We start from the raw sequence: 15,980 nt of genomic DNA, 5'->3' as shown, positions 1-15,980 counted from the left end.
GTGTATGACTATTTAACCTACTTATTACTATTTAAGAGAGAGATAGTGCAATCTAATCAAAACTAGCTTTTTTAGTGTCCCATCCATCATCCATCGCATATGCATTTGCTATCAACTTCATCAACAGTTGATATAGCTTTTTGTCACATCCCTTTTAACTATCAACCTATGCCTTTGCCACTTTGCTTGGTCTTACACTCCTGTATACTAGACTAGACTAGGTAGAATTTCTTGATTTTACCCTTAAACTTTTGCAACGAACTGGTTTTACCAATGAGAATTTAAACAATTAATTAATGCAACGTGCACTATTTCAAAAAAATTAATGCAACGTTCAAGCTAGATATTTTACTGTAACCTACTAATTATATCAGAATGATTGCCAGATCATTAGGCGAAATCAAACTCCTGTTCTTCATTTTTCTGGTAACTAACTTTGGAAGTGACAAACAAAAGAATAAATAACATAAAATGAAAAGCATAACATTAATTAGAGGACATAATAACCCCTCAAACTCATTTCTAACTGCCTATTCTTTCCAAACCTACAACTAACAGAAGAAGGTTTATGATTAGACCTTGCACTGTTTCACACTTTAAATTAGGTCATTACATCATATTAGAAAAGCAACAAGCTCTCTCAACCTTTTTTTTTCCTTTCTTTTAATCTGTTTTTGTATGATCAGGTAGCAAATTTTAGTTACTGTATGTTGCAAGGTCTTATGATCATAAACCCTTCCTTACCTCGCCATAAGAGCTCCCTCCTACACCCCAATCAAGCATATTAAATAGATCCATTGTACCCTTATTTCCTCCTTTATCATCCTGATCTGGTTTGGCCTCCATGTATTCCTTTGAGAAAATTAGGCTCATAGGGTCAGCCTCCAACTCTTGCAAATCAGCAAAAAAATCGTCTGGTTGACCTGAGTCAGGTATCATTGGCTTGTACTGATCCATTAATAATTCTTGGCCAAATTCATCGTCTTGTGGTGGATCCAAAGACTTGCCTATATCACTCATTTCCTCTTCCTTCACTATAGATGGGTTGGCATTTAAACTTGCATTATTTGTGATCTCGTTGCTTGATTCTTCTTTGGAAGTCTCTTTTTGGTTTTGTTGTTGTCGCTGTTGTTGCTTTGGATTATTTTGAAAATTTTTGTTCGAGGATGACGAGTTGCTTTTGGCTAGCTGTGATCTTGTGGATCCTGCAAGAGCATTTCGTTGTGTTGGCCATGGGTGGTTATGCTCAGATGTGTATGTAATGACAAGCATATTTGGGTCAGTTCGACTGCGCTCAACTTGTTTCCTTGCTGAGCAACCCTTCGAGCTACTACATCTATAATAACCCCTGCATTTTTTTTTCCAAAAGTAAAGTTTAATCAATATGATATGATGTTTAATTATCAATATACACTCTTCTGGCAGAGCAATTGCTTACCCTTAATTATGGATATAAATAATTTAAGATGAATTTGAGTATTTATGCAGCAATTTCAAGTTTATAGCAGCACATAGAATATTGATCAAATGAATGCAATAAAGGGAATTACAATATTTCGTGCCCAATTATACATCATCTATTGCTGTCAAGTGGATGTTTATTGTAGATGCAAGAAAAATGGTGTAGTAATTGAATGAATGCATCTTTTGCTGGTAAATTAATGTTATTCACAATCGTTGGTGCATTATACAAGGTAATGTAATTGTGACAACTAAAATCAAATTTTTCATAAAGAAAACATTTTTGTCAACTTGCAGAGAATTTCTTGCTTATGTTTCATTAAAAATTTCTTACTTGGGTTTCATTAATAACGTAATTAATTAATTAATATCGTAATTAATTAAAGGAAAGGAGAAGGACATTTTCTTTCTGAAAATATAAACCAATTTCAATAAAATCAAACAAGGTCAATTGAGTGCATTCAATTGTTATTGTTTGTTTTCGTTTAATCAATTAGTACAAATTAAGTACAGAAAAGGATGTACGGCTGGAAGCGCGTTGGAAAACCATTTAATTTATTTATGCCACCAAGAAGGCAACAAAAAGCAAAACATGTTAAAGAAAATCCCTTTGTCAAAGATGTAAAATGGTACTTTTTTCAATCCTTTATTGAATTAATAATATAATACTATATAAATATATGTGCGCCAGATATTTAAGGAGAGCATGTAGTGTGTAGATAATCTTACTAAGGTTTGAACCATCAAAAAAAATCTTACTAAGGTTTGTACTTTATAGTATATAGATAATCTTACTAAATTAGTGGGTGAGCTTAGCTTCTAAATCTCCTATATCGAATTCTAATGATGAATCCAAACCGTTGAAAGCAATTTATTTGTTGAGTGATGTGTTTATACGTTAAATTTGTTATATTTTTTTGGTGTAAAGTCAAGTTGTCAAAAAGTTATGAAAAATTGAATGCATTTGAATAATTTATAAATCTTATATTTTTATTACACCGTTTGACTTCGTACTAAATAAATTCAATAAATGTAAATGTAAATATATCACTAATGAATTATAAATCAGTTTAAACGGCTTGAAATCGCCATTTGAGGACGATTCAATACATTTTGGAGTTAGACTAGCCAATTGTTTTAGTAAGGTTAAGTACATTCTATGTAGCATCGATCGTTCAATATTTAAGATATATTTTCTGTAATAAAAAATATTTTGAAATTTAGTCACATGATGACAGTGAGAATAAAATCTGACATCAATCTATTGCTATTGTACCTTCACTAATTTAACTGAAGGAACATAAGTATAAAATCAAATATCAATAGCTTTATTTATCTCACTGACCATTTCCATATAAATTCATGTTCTCCATCCATTTCTTTCTAATAACCTAATTAGACAATAACAAATATTTTTCGCAGAAAGAAATAATTAAAAGAATTGTTTCAAAAAAAAAATTTATTTACTTGGCTCATTGAGATAAGATGCCAGAAGTATAATTCAAAACTATATTTCATAACTCTATACCTTCAACGTCAAGTTTAGTTAACATGTTCTTACTGAATTAACTCTCAACAGAGAGAATGCCTAAACAGCTAACTAGAGAATACTTTAAGTACCTTAGTTTCTGATAGAAGGAATCTATTGGTGTTTGCACATGAGAGAGAGGGGTGGGTGTGTGTGTCTATATATATATATATATATATATAAAGTTTTCAAGAGAGAACTAGAGAGAATTATTATATTTTCTTTTGAATATATATGAGAAAGAGGTTGCACCTAGGGTATGGAGATCCCTTAATGGGTTTCTGGCCGTATTTCCTCCAAGCCCATAGGTCGGACGGGACGACCTCTCCCGTTGGTCTCCCTCCGGCTGTAGCTGCTGGTGCCGGTATACATATCACCTTCTTTGCTTGGTTCTTCCTGCTCATAATGACAATGGAAGTATTCTCATTAGTAAAAGGATGGAAAAGGATCTAATTTAAAAAGGTGAACGATACAAAAAGAAATGTAAAAATCTCAAACAATGGATGCATGTTTCTCACAGTTGTCAAGGTTGAAAACATATAATATTACTTCAATATTTTATCGAAAGCAAATGGGAGCTAGTAAAAGATAATTCAATTATCCAACATATAAATGATTGGGTCATGAAGAGATATCATTTCAAAAGATAAACTAGACTTCCACAAGCCACAAATAATTTGAGTAATAGTATATATGCAAAAGCGATGGCATCAGTAGCAACAGCAGTAAAAAGAAAAAACAGACACACGATATTGACAAGAATGCTTGAAAAACAATAACAAGGTATTTTTAACTGAAAATATATATTAAATTAAGTTATGGACAATATAAAAATGAACAAATGTAAATTTGGCTTCACAAATCTCATTGTAATGATGAAAATTATGTATGGAACTAATGAAATTCTTCAAGTGATGGGTCAAGCATCCCTCTACTTATTTTCAAAAGAACTGCAAAGATAACAATGAACACGCAAAAAACAAAAAACAAATGAAAAACTCAGCAGGCCCCTAAAACTTGAATAAATCTTATATATTTGTTGTGTGGTTGAATTTGGAGCGATTTATATTTTTTTAGATGGGGGGAGGGGGTGCTATTGAATTCTCAATATTTTTCTTTTTCCTATATATCTAGAATCTGAGGCCCTTAATCTATTTTGTAACCAACGAGAGATGTTTAGATCATCTAATATTATTTGTTTTCTCTTTGTCAACCTAAAAGGTAAAGGAAAAGAGAAAGCTTTGTACATCATTCCCCATATATGGTGACCAGTTCCTAGAATAACTTATGCCTAAAATTTAGGAGCTCAAAGGAGGCTCTAACTTCAATATAAGCTAAGCCTACGGGCGATATTTTACCAATTAAAAAATTATATGCTTCAATATCAATTGAGAGAAAAAAAAAAAAAAAAAATTGGTAGCGAATCAATCTAGCTATGTTTTGAATTTTTCTCCATTAAAAAAGGGCTATACTAAATTTCATCCAAGATAAACGCTCAAAAAATATTAACAATAATCAATTAAGTTCAATTAAGAATTGAGATTCAAACCTCCTTTTCATGCCCGTGGATCGTGGGGACGAGATCTGCTGCATCCCCGCAATCACTTCTACTGACGGTGGGCCGATGCTGCCTCCTGCCATCATTGGGTACGGCCGAATTGCCCTCGGTGAAAGCGGCGATAGCTTCACTCCACCTGACGGCATCTGAAGAGTACCAACCCTAGGCATTATGTTATTACAAGGCTTGTTGTTTTTCATGTCTTGCTCATTACCAGAAACTAATCTCTGACCTAGAACTCCATTTCCTCCGCTGTTCATGCCTCCGCCTTCTGACGGCGGGTCGAGGAACTCGTTTAATAGAGGATCTTGGAAATTTGGGAAGGGGTTGCCGAAATTGTCTAAGGATGAAGAAGGGGGTACAGTGGCAGCTGGGTCAGTCGGGAGCGGCCAATCAGAGGCCGACAGCTCAGAGCTCGAGGCCATGCTAGTGTGAGTACCCCCACCACGTATTATGTCTGTAAGGTCGCCTTGATCATTCTCTGTTGTTTGCCAAAAGAAATCACACATCGATTGGTTGATCTCTTGTGTGTTCTTGTGTTGTAAAGGTATTAGCAAGGTTAGAGGGTTAAGTTTTGGTTGTGAGAAGGCAAAAAAAAAAAAAAAAAAGAGAGAGAGAGAGAGAGATGAGAGATGAACAAAAATAGGAGCAAGAAGGGGCTTTTTTTTATTATTTTGTTTTGCTTTTGAGGGAGAAGTGAGATTAGAAATGGTTGTTTCTTCAAGGGGATGGGGGGTAACTACAAACAGTTTCTCTAAATATGAAAAGAGTGATGATTTCCCAAGCAGACAAAACTATGTTAGACAGAGAGAGAGAGAGAGAGAGAGAGAGAGATATTATGTACTCAAGTATTATAAAATGTACCAAGTCGCTGACTTTGTCATGGAAGAGATTTCAGCATACGCAAAAGTAGAGAGAGAAAGGTGACTTTTGGAAGGTAAGGGGGGGATTTTTCTTTATTAAAAACAATGTACACTTATACTGATATACAGGAACGAAGGAAGTAGTTCTACGGAGAAAAGATACATATTAAATCATTATCATCGAAATGTTGGGTCCCATGTGGGGTTCACCTCATGGCAAGCAAGAACAACACCAAGCTCTAGAATGAATTTCTTTAATGAATTAAAGTATTAATTATTCCTGTATTGGTTGCAGATAATATGTATGTCTGTCTCACAAAATTACAAATTCCAATCTTTCAAACTTGCTGGTACAAAAAAATCTACTTACTAATTATATAAGAACTTGCTTGAACGATAATATATATATGGATCAAAGATTTAAATAGAGTTTATCGTGCTATAGTGGAACGACTAAAAAACAACATTATTGTCATATTGCACTGCTATAGCGTACTAAAGTGTCAATAGCATCATAGCTTTTATGGTCCGAAAACGTTATAGCAGCGCTATATAATGCAATATTTAGAACCTTGATAAGGATAGAAAATGGCACCTAATTAAATTCATAATGAAGATTTAATTGTAGGAAACTGTTAATAATCCTTTGGTTGGTTTTTATTTTTATGTTTTTGGAGGACAAAGTGTTCATCTTATATAAAGTGTTCATCTTATATTATAGTAATATCTGATGAGTGGGTTCATTAAGTATTTTATTTACTTGGCAATCTAGCTTGATCAATTATGAAATTAAATAAGTTGAGAGGTGTTCTGTTGGATAATACAATATATAAGATAGATTAATTTAATTAGACTTTGGAAATTTTCAAATTTCTCGATAAATTAATTTTAAAACATGAATTAAATCGGGTCATGTACCATATGCATGGTTTATGTATGGTCATGCATGTAAGAAAGTATATAATATTGAATTTTAAATTTAACTTTATTTGGATGAAAAAGACGAAGTTTTCTTCAAAAAAAATTATTTGATACAAGAGGGTGAAATGAATAAGCTTGTTGTTAATTATTTATTTGGACCATGTATGTTGATATTTATTTAATCTAATGATTATGTTATGTCTTTTATAATTCTTTAAAATTACATTACAAGGGTACATAAGTATTTTTTTTTTTTTTTTGGTCATACTTCATATTTATTGGTAATAATTTTTACTAAAATTAGATTGTAGTCTTAAAAAAAATAAACGTACGTTTTCTATTTATTCTTGTTTTATCAGATGGTTCAAATTAATTAACTTTTTTTTTATAAATGTGATGTATTGGAATATTACTCTTATCTGTTTAGTTGTATGCCCGGCAACAATGTGTCATAAGTGAAGTGAGGCTACGGTACTATGCATACTATGCATAATGGTCCATACTATGAATTAATAACTCCATTTTAAATGCCAGACAATTCATTTTAACTGTTTAACATGAACTCTATATTATTTGTAGATTAAATTGTATAGTTTTTTATAATTATTTTACTATTTATTTAATAGGTAGAAAACCACTCTAAAGATTCAAGACCATTCAAAAGTAATGATTTTCTACCTACCTAAAAGAATAGTAAAAAATGTAAAATTTAGTTCGTTAGTACATTTTTATATAAAAATCACATTATATTGAACAGTTCATAATAACTATTTGGACTTTAAATTTAAAAATATTAATATATAGTGCGGAACAATCTGTACTATATATGTATAGAACCATAGTTTTACTCATGTGATATGTGTATGTGTGTGTGTGTGTGTTTGTGTGTATTGACAAAATAAAAGTGCATAGGATATGAAAACCGGAGCAAACAGGCTACATATATCTTTTCATCAAATAATTGTATAGATTGAAAGCAATATTTTCTTTTAATTTTTGTACATAGTCCCCACTGTAAATACCACTTTAATTATTATTTTTTTTCATTTTTTTAATGTAGTAGGTTTTTTTGCCTACTTAGTACTTACTCGAAAGAAAAAAATTGTGGGACAATATTGTATAATATGATTCAACATGTATATAAGAATAACAAATATCATCACATGCATCTTGCTGTGAATAATTAATAAGGCTGAGGCTGATGGTACATGCATGGTAACTACTGGTTTAGACTTTATACTTTAATTTTTTTTAAGGACGATAATTGGACCATATTCAAATTCTCAGCAAGTAATGGACTAAAATACATTAAATTCAGCCTTTATATGGGGCACACTTTATTTTATATTTCTTGTTTATACTTCCATTTTGCTAATAAATATGGTAGTAGTATTAAAAATTGAAGCTTTTAAAAGCTGTGTATCTCCTTATTTTATTTTAAATTATTAATTTGTTAACCAAGGAGATGTGGCGAACTGGTGACAACTTTACTGGTACAAATATTGTAATACTGATTATTATTCTATGAGGTTAAGTTTTGTTCAAAAGCCACAGCATATATAATATAACAAGATATATACCAGTGGACTTGGTCCATTAAATTCCTTGGTTTGAATTTTTTTTATCATATATATTTGAATCTTTGGGGCTTAGCAGGAAAAGGAAGATATCAAATTGAATAAGTAACTTCAATTTAAATTTTAGTAAAACTCTTATTTTAATTCTAGTTGCTGTTCTATCTGACCACAAGGAAAATCTTGCTGAATTGTAGGAATATATAACTAAAAAAACAAAAGATATATATGTTTATGTTTGGAATTAGAAATGTAAAAGAGGGGGAATTAATTGGCTCTCCATATGCAGACAAATTTGATCAGAAATATATATGGCCATAAATCAAATAAATTCCTACAGATCATGAGATGGCTACAGAAGTTGTCAGTTTAATTAATTAATATATGGGTCCCCATCTCATTCGTTGTGGATAAACTTCCTGTTATTTTAATAAACAACGCCATTGTTAATTAAGTTAATTACTTAACTAGTCCTTACATTATATGCATAATACTTTTCAGATAAATATATCATACATCTGTGCTACGGATCCACTGCAAATTAATTGTTATTTTTTGTCGTCCAAGACGTACAATTCATTTTGATTATTTGATGATGCGTTATAGCTAGTGAAGTTACCGCTATATTGGCGTAGCCAGAATTTTAGTCAGGGATGGACAAAAAGTTTCGGGCTACTGGATTATCAGGTTAGTGGGCAAAATTATCTTATATACTTGAATCGTTTAAACAGAAATCAAGAAAAACATTAACACTCAATAATTTTAGTCAATTATCAGTCGCAATGTGTAATTTAATTTATTTGATTGGATGGCAATAATAAATTGTCAAAGGATAGTAGGCAATCTAATTTCCAAGGGTTGGCAGACCAACATATTTATACTACTTCATATCCGATTTTAAAATTTCAAGGGTAAGCAATTGTTTGCCTACACTTGTTACATGGTGGCTCCGCTACTGGCTACATCAATTATAAAGTATAAACAGTAGATAACATGTTTATATTAAGTGAGTTTGCTACTGGCTACATCAATTATAAAGTATAAACAGTAGATAACATGTTTATATTAAGTGAGTTTTAGTTTTTAGTCTAGTGGTTAAGGACAAGGAGATTGCATATTCAAAATCTGGTTAGATAATCTCTTATTGATATTTAAAGTTAGAAGGCTTGTCCTCCATTTTTATTTCAAAAATAAATTATATTGGTCATCGACCAATTTTTATAGCAAATAGTAGCGCTATTGCAGACGTTTAGGTTCATACAATACATAATTATTTTACTTAATAATTTGTAAGTTTTAAAGTAGAATATTAAATAAAAATTACAAAATTTAGAAAGAAAAAAATCATATATTGATAACTCTATATTCGACAATCATAACAATCAACTCAATATAGTTGTCAACATAAAAAATTAAATTCTCTATAATTTAGATAGGTAATTGTGTTTAAAAGTAATTTCAATTTGAAAATCATTAATTATCTATATCAAGCAATAAAAAAAGTATCAATGGGTGAAAAGTTCTCAAGGTACACCAAAAGTGTGTCCGATTAACTAAATCAGAGACGACATATATATAATTTTATTTTAATATTAAAAATAATTGAGCGGATTATCAATTTCATTTCGAAGAAATATAATACATCACAATATCATAATGATGACTACTTTTATTTTGATGAAGAATATTATTTTGTTGTTTGTTTGTTTATATAAAAAATAAACTTATTTTTTGAATAATTATGTGCTAAAAAATAATTAGTTCTCATAAAACAATTCAATCATTTTTTTTAAATGATTGTATAACATAATAAGTGTTAAGCCTTAAGTCTCATAAATATATATAATTTTTTCCTTCTAAAATTAAACTGTTATAAAAACTTTTTTAGGTGTCAATTTGCTAAAGAAAAGTTCGATTGTGCATCTTAATTAGCGTTTATCATCGAAAAACACTATACTTAGTCTAATTAAATCTATGTTTTCAACAGGTTCTAGTTCTGCCTCCATTGTCTAACTAGATTGTTATCCTATATATATATTGTTCAAACAACATCCACGCGCGAGCGCTTTAAATTTGTGCTTAAGGACATAAATATTATATAGAATAAGGTTGTTTCAATCCACATCCAAGTGATGCTGGATTTCTTTTATTTTAATAAATCCAGAAATATTTTAATGTGGAAGCTAACAGTAAGTGAAAGATGTTTAAACCATTTTTAACAGCATTAAATAACAATATATGTCAAAGTCATGCTCGTATTATGATCTATATATCCTTAAATTTATGAGATATAAAAAAAATGTTGTTTTTGGTTAATTAATTGTTGTTTTAACTACTCTTAATTTGGCTTTAATGGAGACAACTTGTCTATGTATGGGAAAAAAAAACTTGATCAAATTACTATATAGAAGGCTTCTTATCTTAGAGCTCAATGGACTAATTAAATTATTATTATTATTAGCATACTGCAAATTAAATAATATACATAAAATGATGGCTAAATAGTGCTATTTGGATAGAAATTGGATAGCAAATTATTAGAATGATACATTTTTTGCTTTATTTAAATGAGTATTTTTTTTTTCTTGATAAAATGCTAACTACAATACATCATGCTTGGATAATAATAATAATAATAATAATAATAATAATAATAATAATAATAATAATAATAATAATAATAATAATAATAATAATAATAATAAAATATATTATGATTGCAATGGAAACATATTATAAAGAGAATAAAAAAATTCATATAAAATAACATATTTTCAAACAAAAATTTAATGACAAATAATATTCTTTAAATGACATATTCAATGACATGTAAATATTATTTCTTAATCTTAATGACATATTAAATGACAAATATTTTTTTTTGACATATTTTCAATTTTTTATAAAAAATCTCATACAAAATGTCAAATAACATTCCCTAATGATATAAAGAAAATGGAAAAAAAATGAAGATATATGACCAATCAATCAATTACCAATCAATTCATAAATGACATTTGAACAATGGAAAGAAATCAGGACCAATAAAAAATATGATAAAATTTGCATATGTTGCGAGTACGTGTCTAAATAATTTAGACTTTAGTACATAAAAGAACATAAAAAAGATGTATAGAATTTTAAAAAAAAAAAGGCAAATAATTTGATTGAAGGATTGATATTCAATCTGAAATTACATATTTTAAACTTTTATTGACAGATCAGAACATTTATGTGCTTAATATTAGAACGGAGATTAGTAATGATTTTCAGTTGAATTAATTGACTGTACTTCTTTAAAAAACAATAAATAAATATTGGTACGCAACAGTAACTATATTAATAAGAATTAGAGAAAGAGGAGGGTTCAAATGCCTCCATTTTTTGTGCCTCCATCATGCCTTCATTTTTAAAAGCTTTAATAACTCAAAATTTAAATCTAAAAATTCAAAATAAAATAGTTGAAAATGAACTACATCATTTTATCTATGCATGTGTAAAAAATTATGACATTTCAACCACTACTAGAATTTCCGTTTTTTTCAAGGGTAGCATCTGTATTTTCAAGGGTAAGAAGGGCCCTTGGAAATGAAATTGAGTTTGCTGACACATTTAACTATTTTCAAGGGTAGGCCATTGGAAATAGTAGCGCATGGAAATCCCTGATGCCAACCCTTGAAAATGCTTGCTATCCACCCTTGGAAATACTTTTGCATGACCCATGACCCGCTAAACAGAACGAATACTATATTTTATTGAGAGCCCATATTATTTTCAAGGGACTACCCTTGAAAATGTTTTGGTAAGTCTGTTTATACTATTTTATAGTGAGGCTCATGGAAATGCTGGAGCACAATACCCTTGAAAATACTTTGTTGATTCAGTTTATATTATTTTATGCTGAGGCCCATGAAAATGCTGGAGCACACCCTTGGAAATGTTTTATTGATTCAGTTTACATTATTTTATAGTTGGACATAATATTTCCAAGAGACTACCCTTGAAAATGTTTAGCTCCTAGAGACAGAAACATTTTTGTTTATTTGAGATGCCCCTTTGAATGATGAAAATAATAAATCACAACAATAAAACTAGTACAATAAACACCCACAATTCCAATTAATAATACTAAATTATATAAAAAGATTACTAAATAACACGATAATAATATCATATTATCCAAGTATCATATTTACAAAATCAAAGTACCTCATTATTCAACACACAATTTCATGTATCTATGATCAGAAAAAATCCACCTACAATTTTTCTCAAAACAATAAAAAGTGTAAAAAAATCCACTACAATTTTTCTTCGTAATCTGATCATTTGTTCATTTCCTTGTATGCTTCCATCTCCAATTACTAGACTAAGAGGCAAAAAAAAAAAAAAAAAGCAATGTCAGCTCTCTCTCTTTTTTGAATAAAATGAGGTCATGGATAAGATAAGTTATTTCACCATGTACAAGATAATAAGAAGAAGACTTAAATTAGTAAGACACTAGTTTACCTTCTTTGGAAATGGTCAAATCTACAAAATTTCATACAAGTAATTCAATTGATTTTGCACAATTCTCCTTTCAAAATGACAAAATCTGTTTGTTGGTAAACTGCAGTTCTCTATTCTGACAGTCTGATTTGTGATTTTTGCTGAGAGCAATTGGCTGGGCCAAATTTGGAGTTTTTTATATGGAAATGACCATCAATACTTGAACTTTATGCCTAATTAATTTCAGAATGTTTATGGCTCAGGGACTATGATGAACAGGTGGTTTTCTAACTGACAAATTTCAGGCTGGTAGCAATTTTTCTGAACCAGTCCCAATTTCAAAAGATGAACTTCTAAAATCGATCATAAATCACAGAAAATTCCAAATCAAGAAATTCATTTTTCAATATATTCATATGAATGTCCTCCACATGTAGATGTAGCAGTTTGAACATATTTGAATTAGAGCTATGCTTTTCTATTTGTTTAGTGCATAGTGACTTGTAAATAACCAATGAGACAGTACTGGTACTGGCTCCTTAGTTGTCTCTCCTTTTATATCTTTATTTGTGCAAATGGCAAGTTTGAGATTCTGTTCTATACCAAAATTTTCTTCCTTGTCAAAAGTAAAATAATAAAAAAGAATATATAATAAAATAAACTTGTCTTGTGTTTCTCTTCAAGTTTCTCAGATGAATCAAATGACAGCTGATCTGTCAAATGGACCAAGGATAATTTGTGATAAAGTGAAAATGACCAACTTGTCCTTGAGGCATCCTCTTGCAGGTAGTAACAAGAGCCTCGCCAAAACTCCTCTAGCTGAGACTTCATAACAGCATTCATTTTGGTTTCTTGTGATGAATGTATAATATCTACTAAGTTCAGTAATCTCTCCATATCCTATATAAATTCAATTCAAAGCATTACAGTAATATTCATGGCAACTTCCAGTTTCTTCCTTAACCCTTCTTTGCAAATATTAAAAAAGATGGCGGACCATTTGATAATCTAGGCACCATTTGCAAAACTGTAATTTACATATTTTACTTGGTAGGCAGGGTAATTAAATATATTACAAGTACTGGCAAGGTATATCCTATTTGAAAGAGAAACCCCTATTTCTTCTCAAATTTGTGTAAACACGAAATGTTATAACCCTTGCAATTTATATACACTGGTGTAAGTAAAACAAACTTTAGATTACTTTATTACCAAAGTATTTCTTTTCTCAAATATGTTTTGAGAGAGAGAGAGAGAGATTACCCTTCAGAAGCAAGGATATTAACACGTGCCACAATTTCAAAATGTACCATAGCACCATGAAATCATCCTTTGGAGGTCGTCATCAGCCACTGTAACATTCATGAGCACCAGTGATTTGACAGAACGAATGCCGGTTAATTCTGATGGCACCACCAGCCTATAGGTGCTGATCTCCACCTTTACAATCGTGTCGCAAGCAAACACTGGAGAGGGTATCTGGTAGCAGCTATGGAAACCAGTGTTGGAGATAGGCAGCTCCTCCACACCAGCAGAGCAGACAACACTGAAAACCAGGTAAAAATCATCAACATATAGTTCGCGTATATTTACCTCTGTGTCAAACTTCTTAATGACAGTTTCTCTCTCTCGGCTGAGACCTCTCCCTCCCTCTCTCTCTTTTTTCTTCTCACAAAACCGAGTTGGGGTGTTTCCACCTCTCTCCTCTTTTACTGCTCATTTCCATTTTTCTCTTTTACTGGTAAAACCCTAATTCAATTAAAAAGCCCCAATTAAACAAAAATTAATCAATATCAGTGTATAACAAAAAATGGTTAAAAAAATAGAGAGAAGAGAGTACCAGTTGCGGAGGAGGTGAGTGAAAGCAATCTCGGAGGGGGCGGTGTAACAGAGCTGCGGCGGCGAAGGATGGGACCGACGGAGAGGGGGAAGACAGCAGGGAGGGGACAGAGCGCATGGTGTCGACCTTGGGTTTCAGGCTGGGATTCGTCGGAGGAAGGGGAAGGGAAAAAAAGGTGGCGGTGGAGGAGGAGAGGAGGCAGAGGGAGGAGAAGGGGTGGTGGGAATGAGGATCGGAGGGGAGTAGAGAGAAGGGAAATGCGGAAAAAGAAGAAAAAAAAGAATCGATATCGCTGAAGAAAGGGAGTCTGCATCGTCTGCAATAACTCAAAAAAAGAAAGAATCGATATCAGCCGTCCGATTATAAACGGAGTCCATCCGACCCTCCCCTAAAACATAGGGGTCTTTACTTTTAGTGCGGATCTAATTTTCACGACTATCAAAACAAATCAGACGGTCTAGATACTTAACTCAAAAGATTCATTTTTGAGTTAATGCAGAGGATACGAATTCGAAGAAAGGGACCCATTTGTCAGAGACGCTGTTTAATTCATTATACTGTAGCAATCATCAAGGATTAGATACATAGTATAGATTGGTCCGGATCTCCTGAGATAATGGAGATGTCCATTGACAATCAGGATGACACATTTTTAATCGAACGGCTTAGATTTACAAATGTTCATAGCCCTTCGATATCTCGATATTCCATCAGCCAGATAGATAAGTAAATGAACATGAAATCAGATCAAACTTTGCTATAAGGAAATAAATGCAGTGCTCTTTAATTTCAACGGTTCCGATCGACCAACGAACAATGTGTTTACGTGCGTCTTCATTAACTCACAGAGCAAGAGTTTATGTTCTATGAAACATATACTCTTGCTTTGTGAGTTAATGAAGGCACACGTATACATGTCGTCCGTTGGTCGATCGAAACCGTTGAAATCAAAGAGCACTGCATATATATTATTGCAGAAAATTTTGATGAAATTTTATATTTATTTACCTATCCATCAAGTCGACGGAATATCAAAACATCGAAGGGCTATAAATACTTCACGTTGGATCAAGGCTCAGATACAACAAAACTTCAAAACTTTTATGTTGGTTGTGTTTAATATATCTCCTTGATCATTTCAAAACAAATTTAGAATCATTTCATTGAAAATCAACCGTCGATCATTTACGTGAAAATGAACGGTCCGCAAATATTTGCTAAATTTGAAGGGGCAAATAATGATGAAAGTCTTTAAAATTGACACTTATAAGTATAATTTGGCCCTAAAAAACATAAGTAATTTTAATTTTAATTTTTTTCATATTATTTGATGTATATGCATTACATAATTAGCAAATATCAACCTCCAAGCCGTCTGATAAATAATAAATGGTGATGATGTACTTATTTGAGGTGATTTTATTAGCAAAGTAGTTTTAAATTATGCAGCGCATAACCTATATAATTTAAGGAGCTTCTAAAATATCTGATACACTGCTTGAAGCTAAAACTGCTCTGTTAAAATCTATACTTCTCAAATTTTTTGTTCTCCCATTTCATCCAGAGAAGATTTTTAGGCACCTACTCTCTCTAAAATTTTCCATTCCCTCCAATTTTATCCGCCATTTTCCTCTTCTTTTTTGGAAATTTCAAATGGAGTTGCCGCTATCACCAAACCTAATGCCGATCTTTTTCACTTACGATCTAACCACTAGACCTTACATTCGCCCAATCCCACCACCAAACC

General features: G+C 31.4%; 1 protein-coding gene across 2 annotated transcripts; it reads right to left on the bottom strand.

Moving 5' to 3' along the window:
- Positions 1-446: 446 nt before the first annotated feature.
- LOC144558347 (putative WRKY transcription factor 14) lies at positions 447-5,303 on the bottom strand. Of its 2 annotated transcripts, XM_078307175.1 has the most exons (4): positions 4,729-5,274; positions 4,539-4,683; positions 3,242-3,385; positions 447-1,348 (listed from the first exon to the last, which is right to left on the bottom strand). In XM_078307175.1, exons 1-4 carry the CDS (start codon positions 5,054-5,056, stop codon positions 727-729), a joined length of 1,239 nt encoding a protein of 412 aa, XP_078163301.1. In that variant the 5' UTR covers positions 5,057-5,274; the 3' UTR covers positions 447-726. The 2 variants fall into 2 exon arrangements, with proteins under 2 accessions (XP_078163301.1, XP_078163300.1); XM_078307174.1 differs by having other exon boundaries at positions 4,539-5,303.
- Positions 5,304-15,980: the final 10,677 nt, after the last annotated feature.

Source organism: Carex rostrata, chromosome 8, assembly GCF_964058835.1.
Source record: "Carex rostrata chromosome 8, lpCarRost1.2, whole genome shotgun sequence".
In the NCBI taxonomy this organism is placed as follows: Eukaryota; Viridiplantae; Streptophyta; class Magnoliopsida; order Poales; family Cyperaceae; genus Carex; species Carex rostrata.
Note: the sequence above shows the minus strand (reverse complement) of the source record. Positions and strands in the feature narration are given on the sequence as shown.

What these genes read in the sequence shown, in the direction of transcription:
- LOC144558347 (XM_078307174.1), bottom strand. Translation starts at nt 5,056, where the DNA reads ATGTGTGATTTCTTTTGGCAAACAACAGAGAATGATCAAGGCGACCTT. An exon ending in TCCACGGGCATGAAAAGGAG is followed by an intron (nt 3,386 to 4,538) that starts GTTTGAATCTCA and finishes CATTATGAGCAG; the next exon opens with GAAGAACCAAGCAAAGAAGG. An exon ending in AAGGGATCTCCATACCCTAG is followed by an intron (nt 1,349 to 3,241) that starts GTGCAACCTCTT and finishes AAAAAAATGCAG; the next exon opens with GGGTTATTATAGATGTAGTA.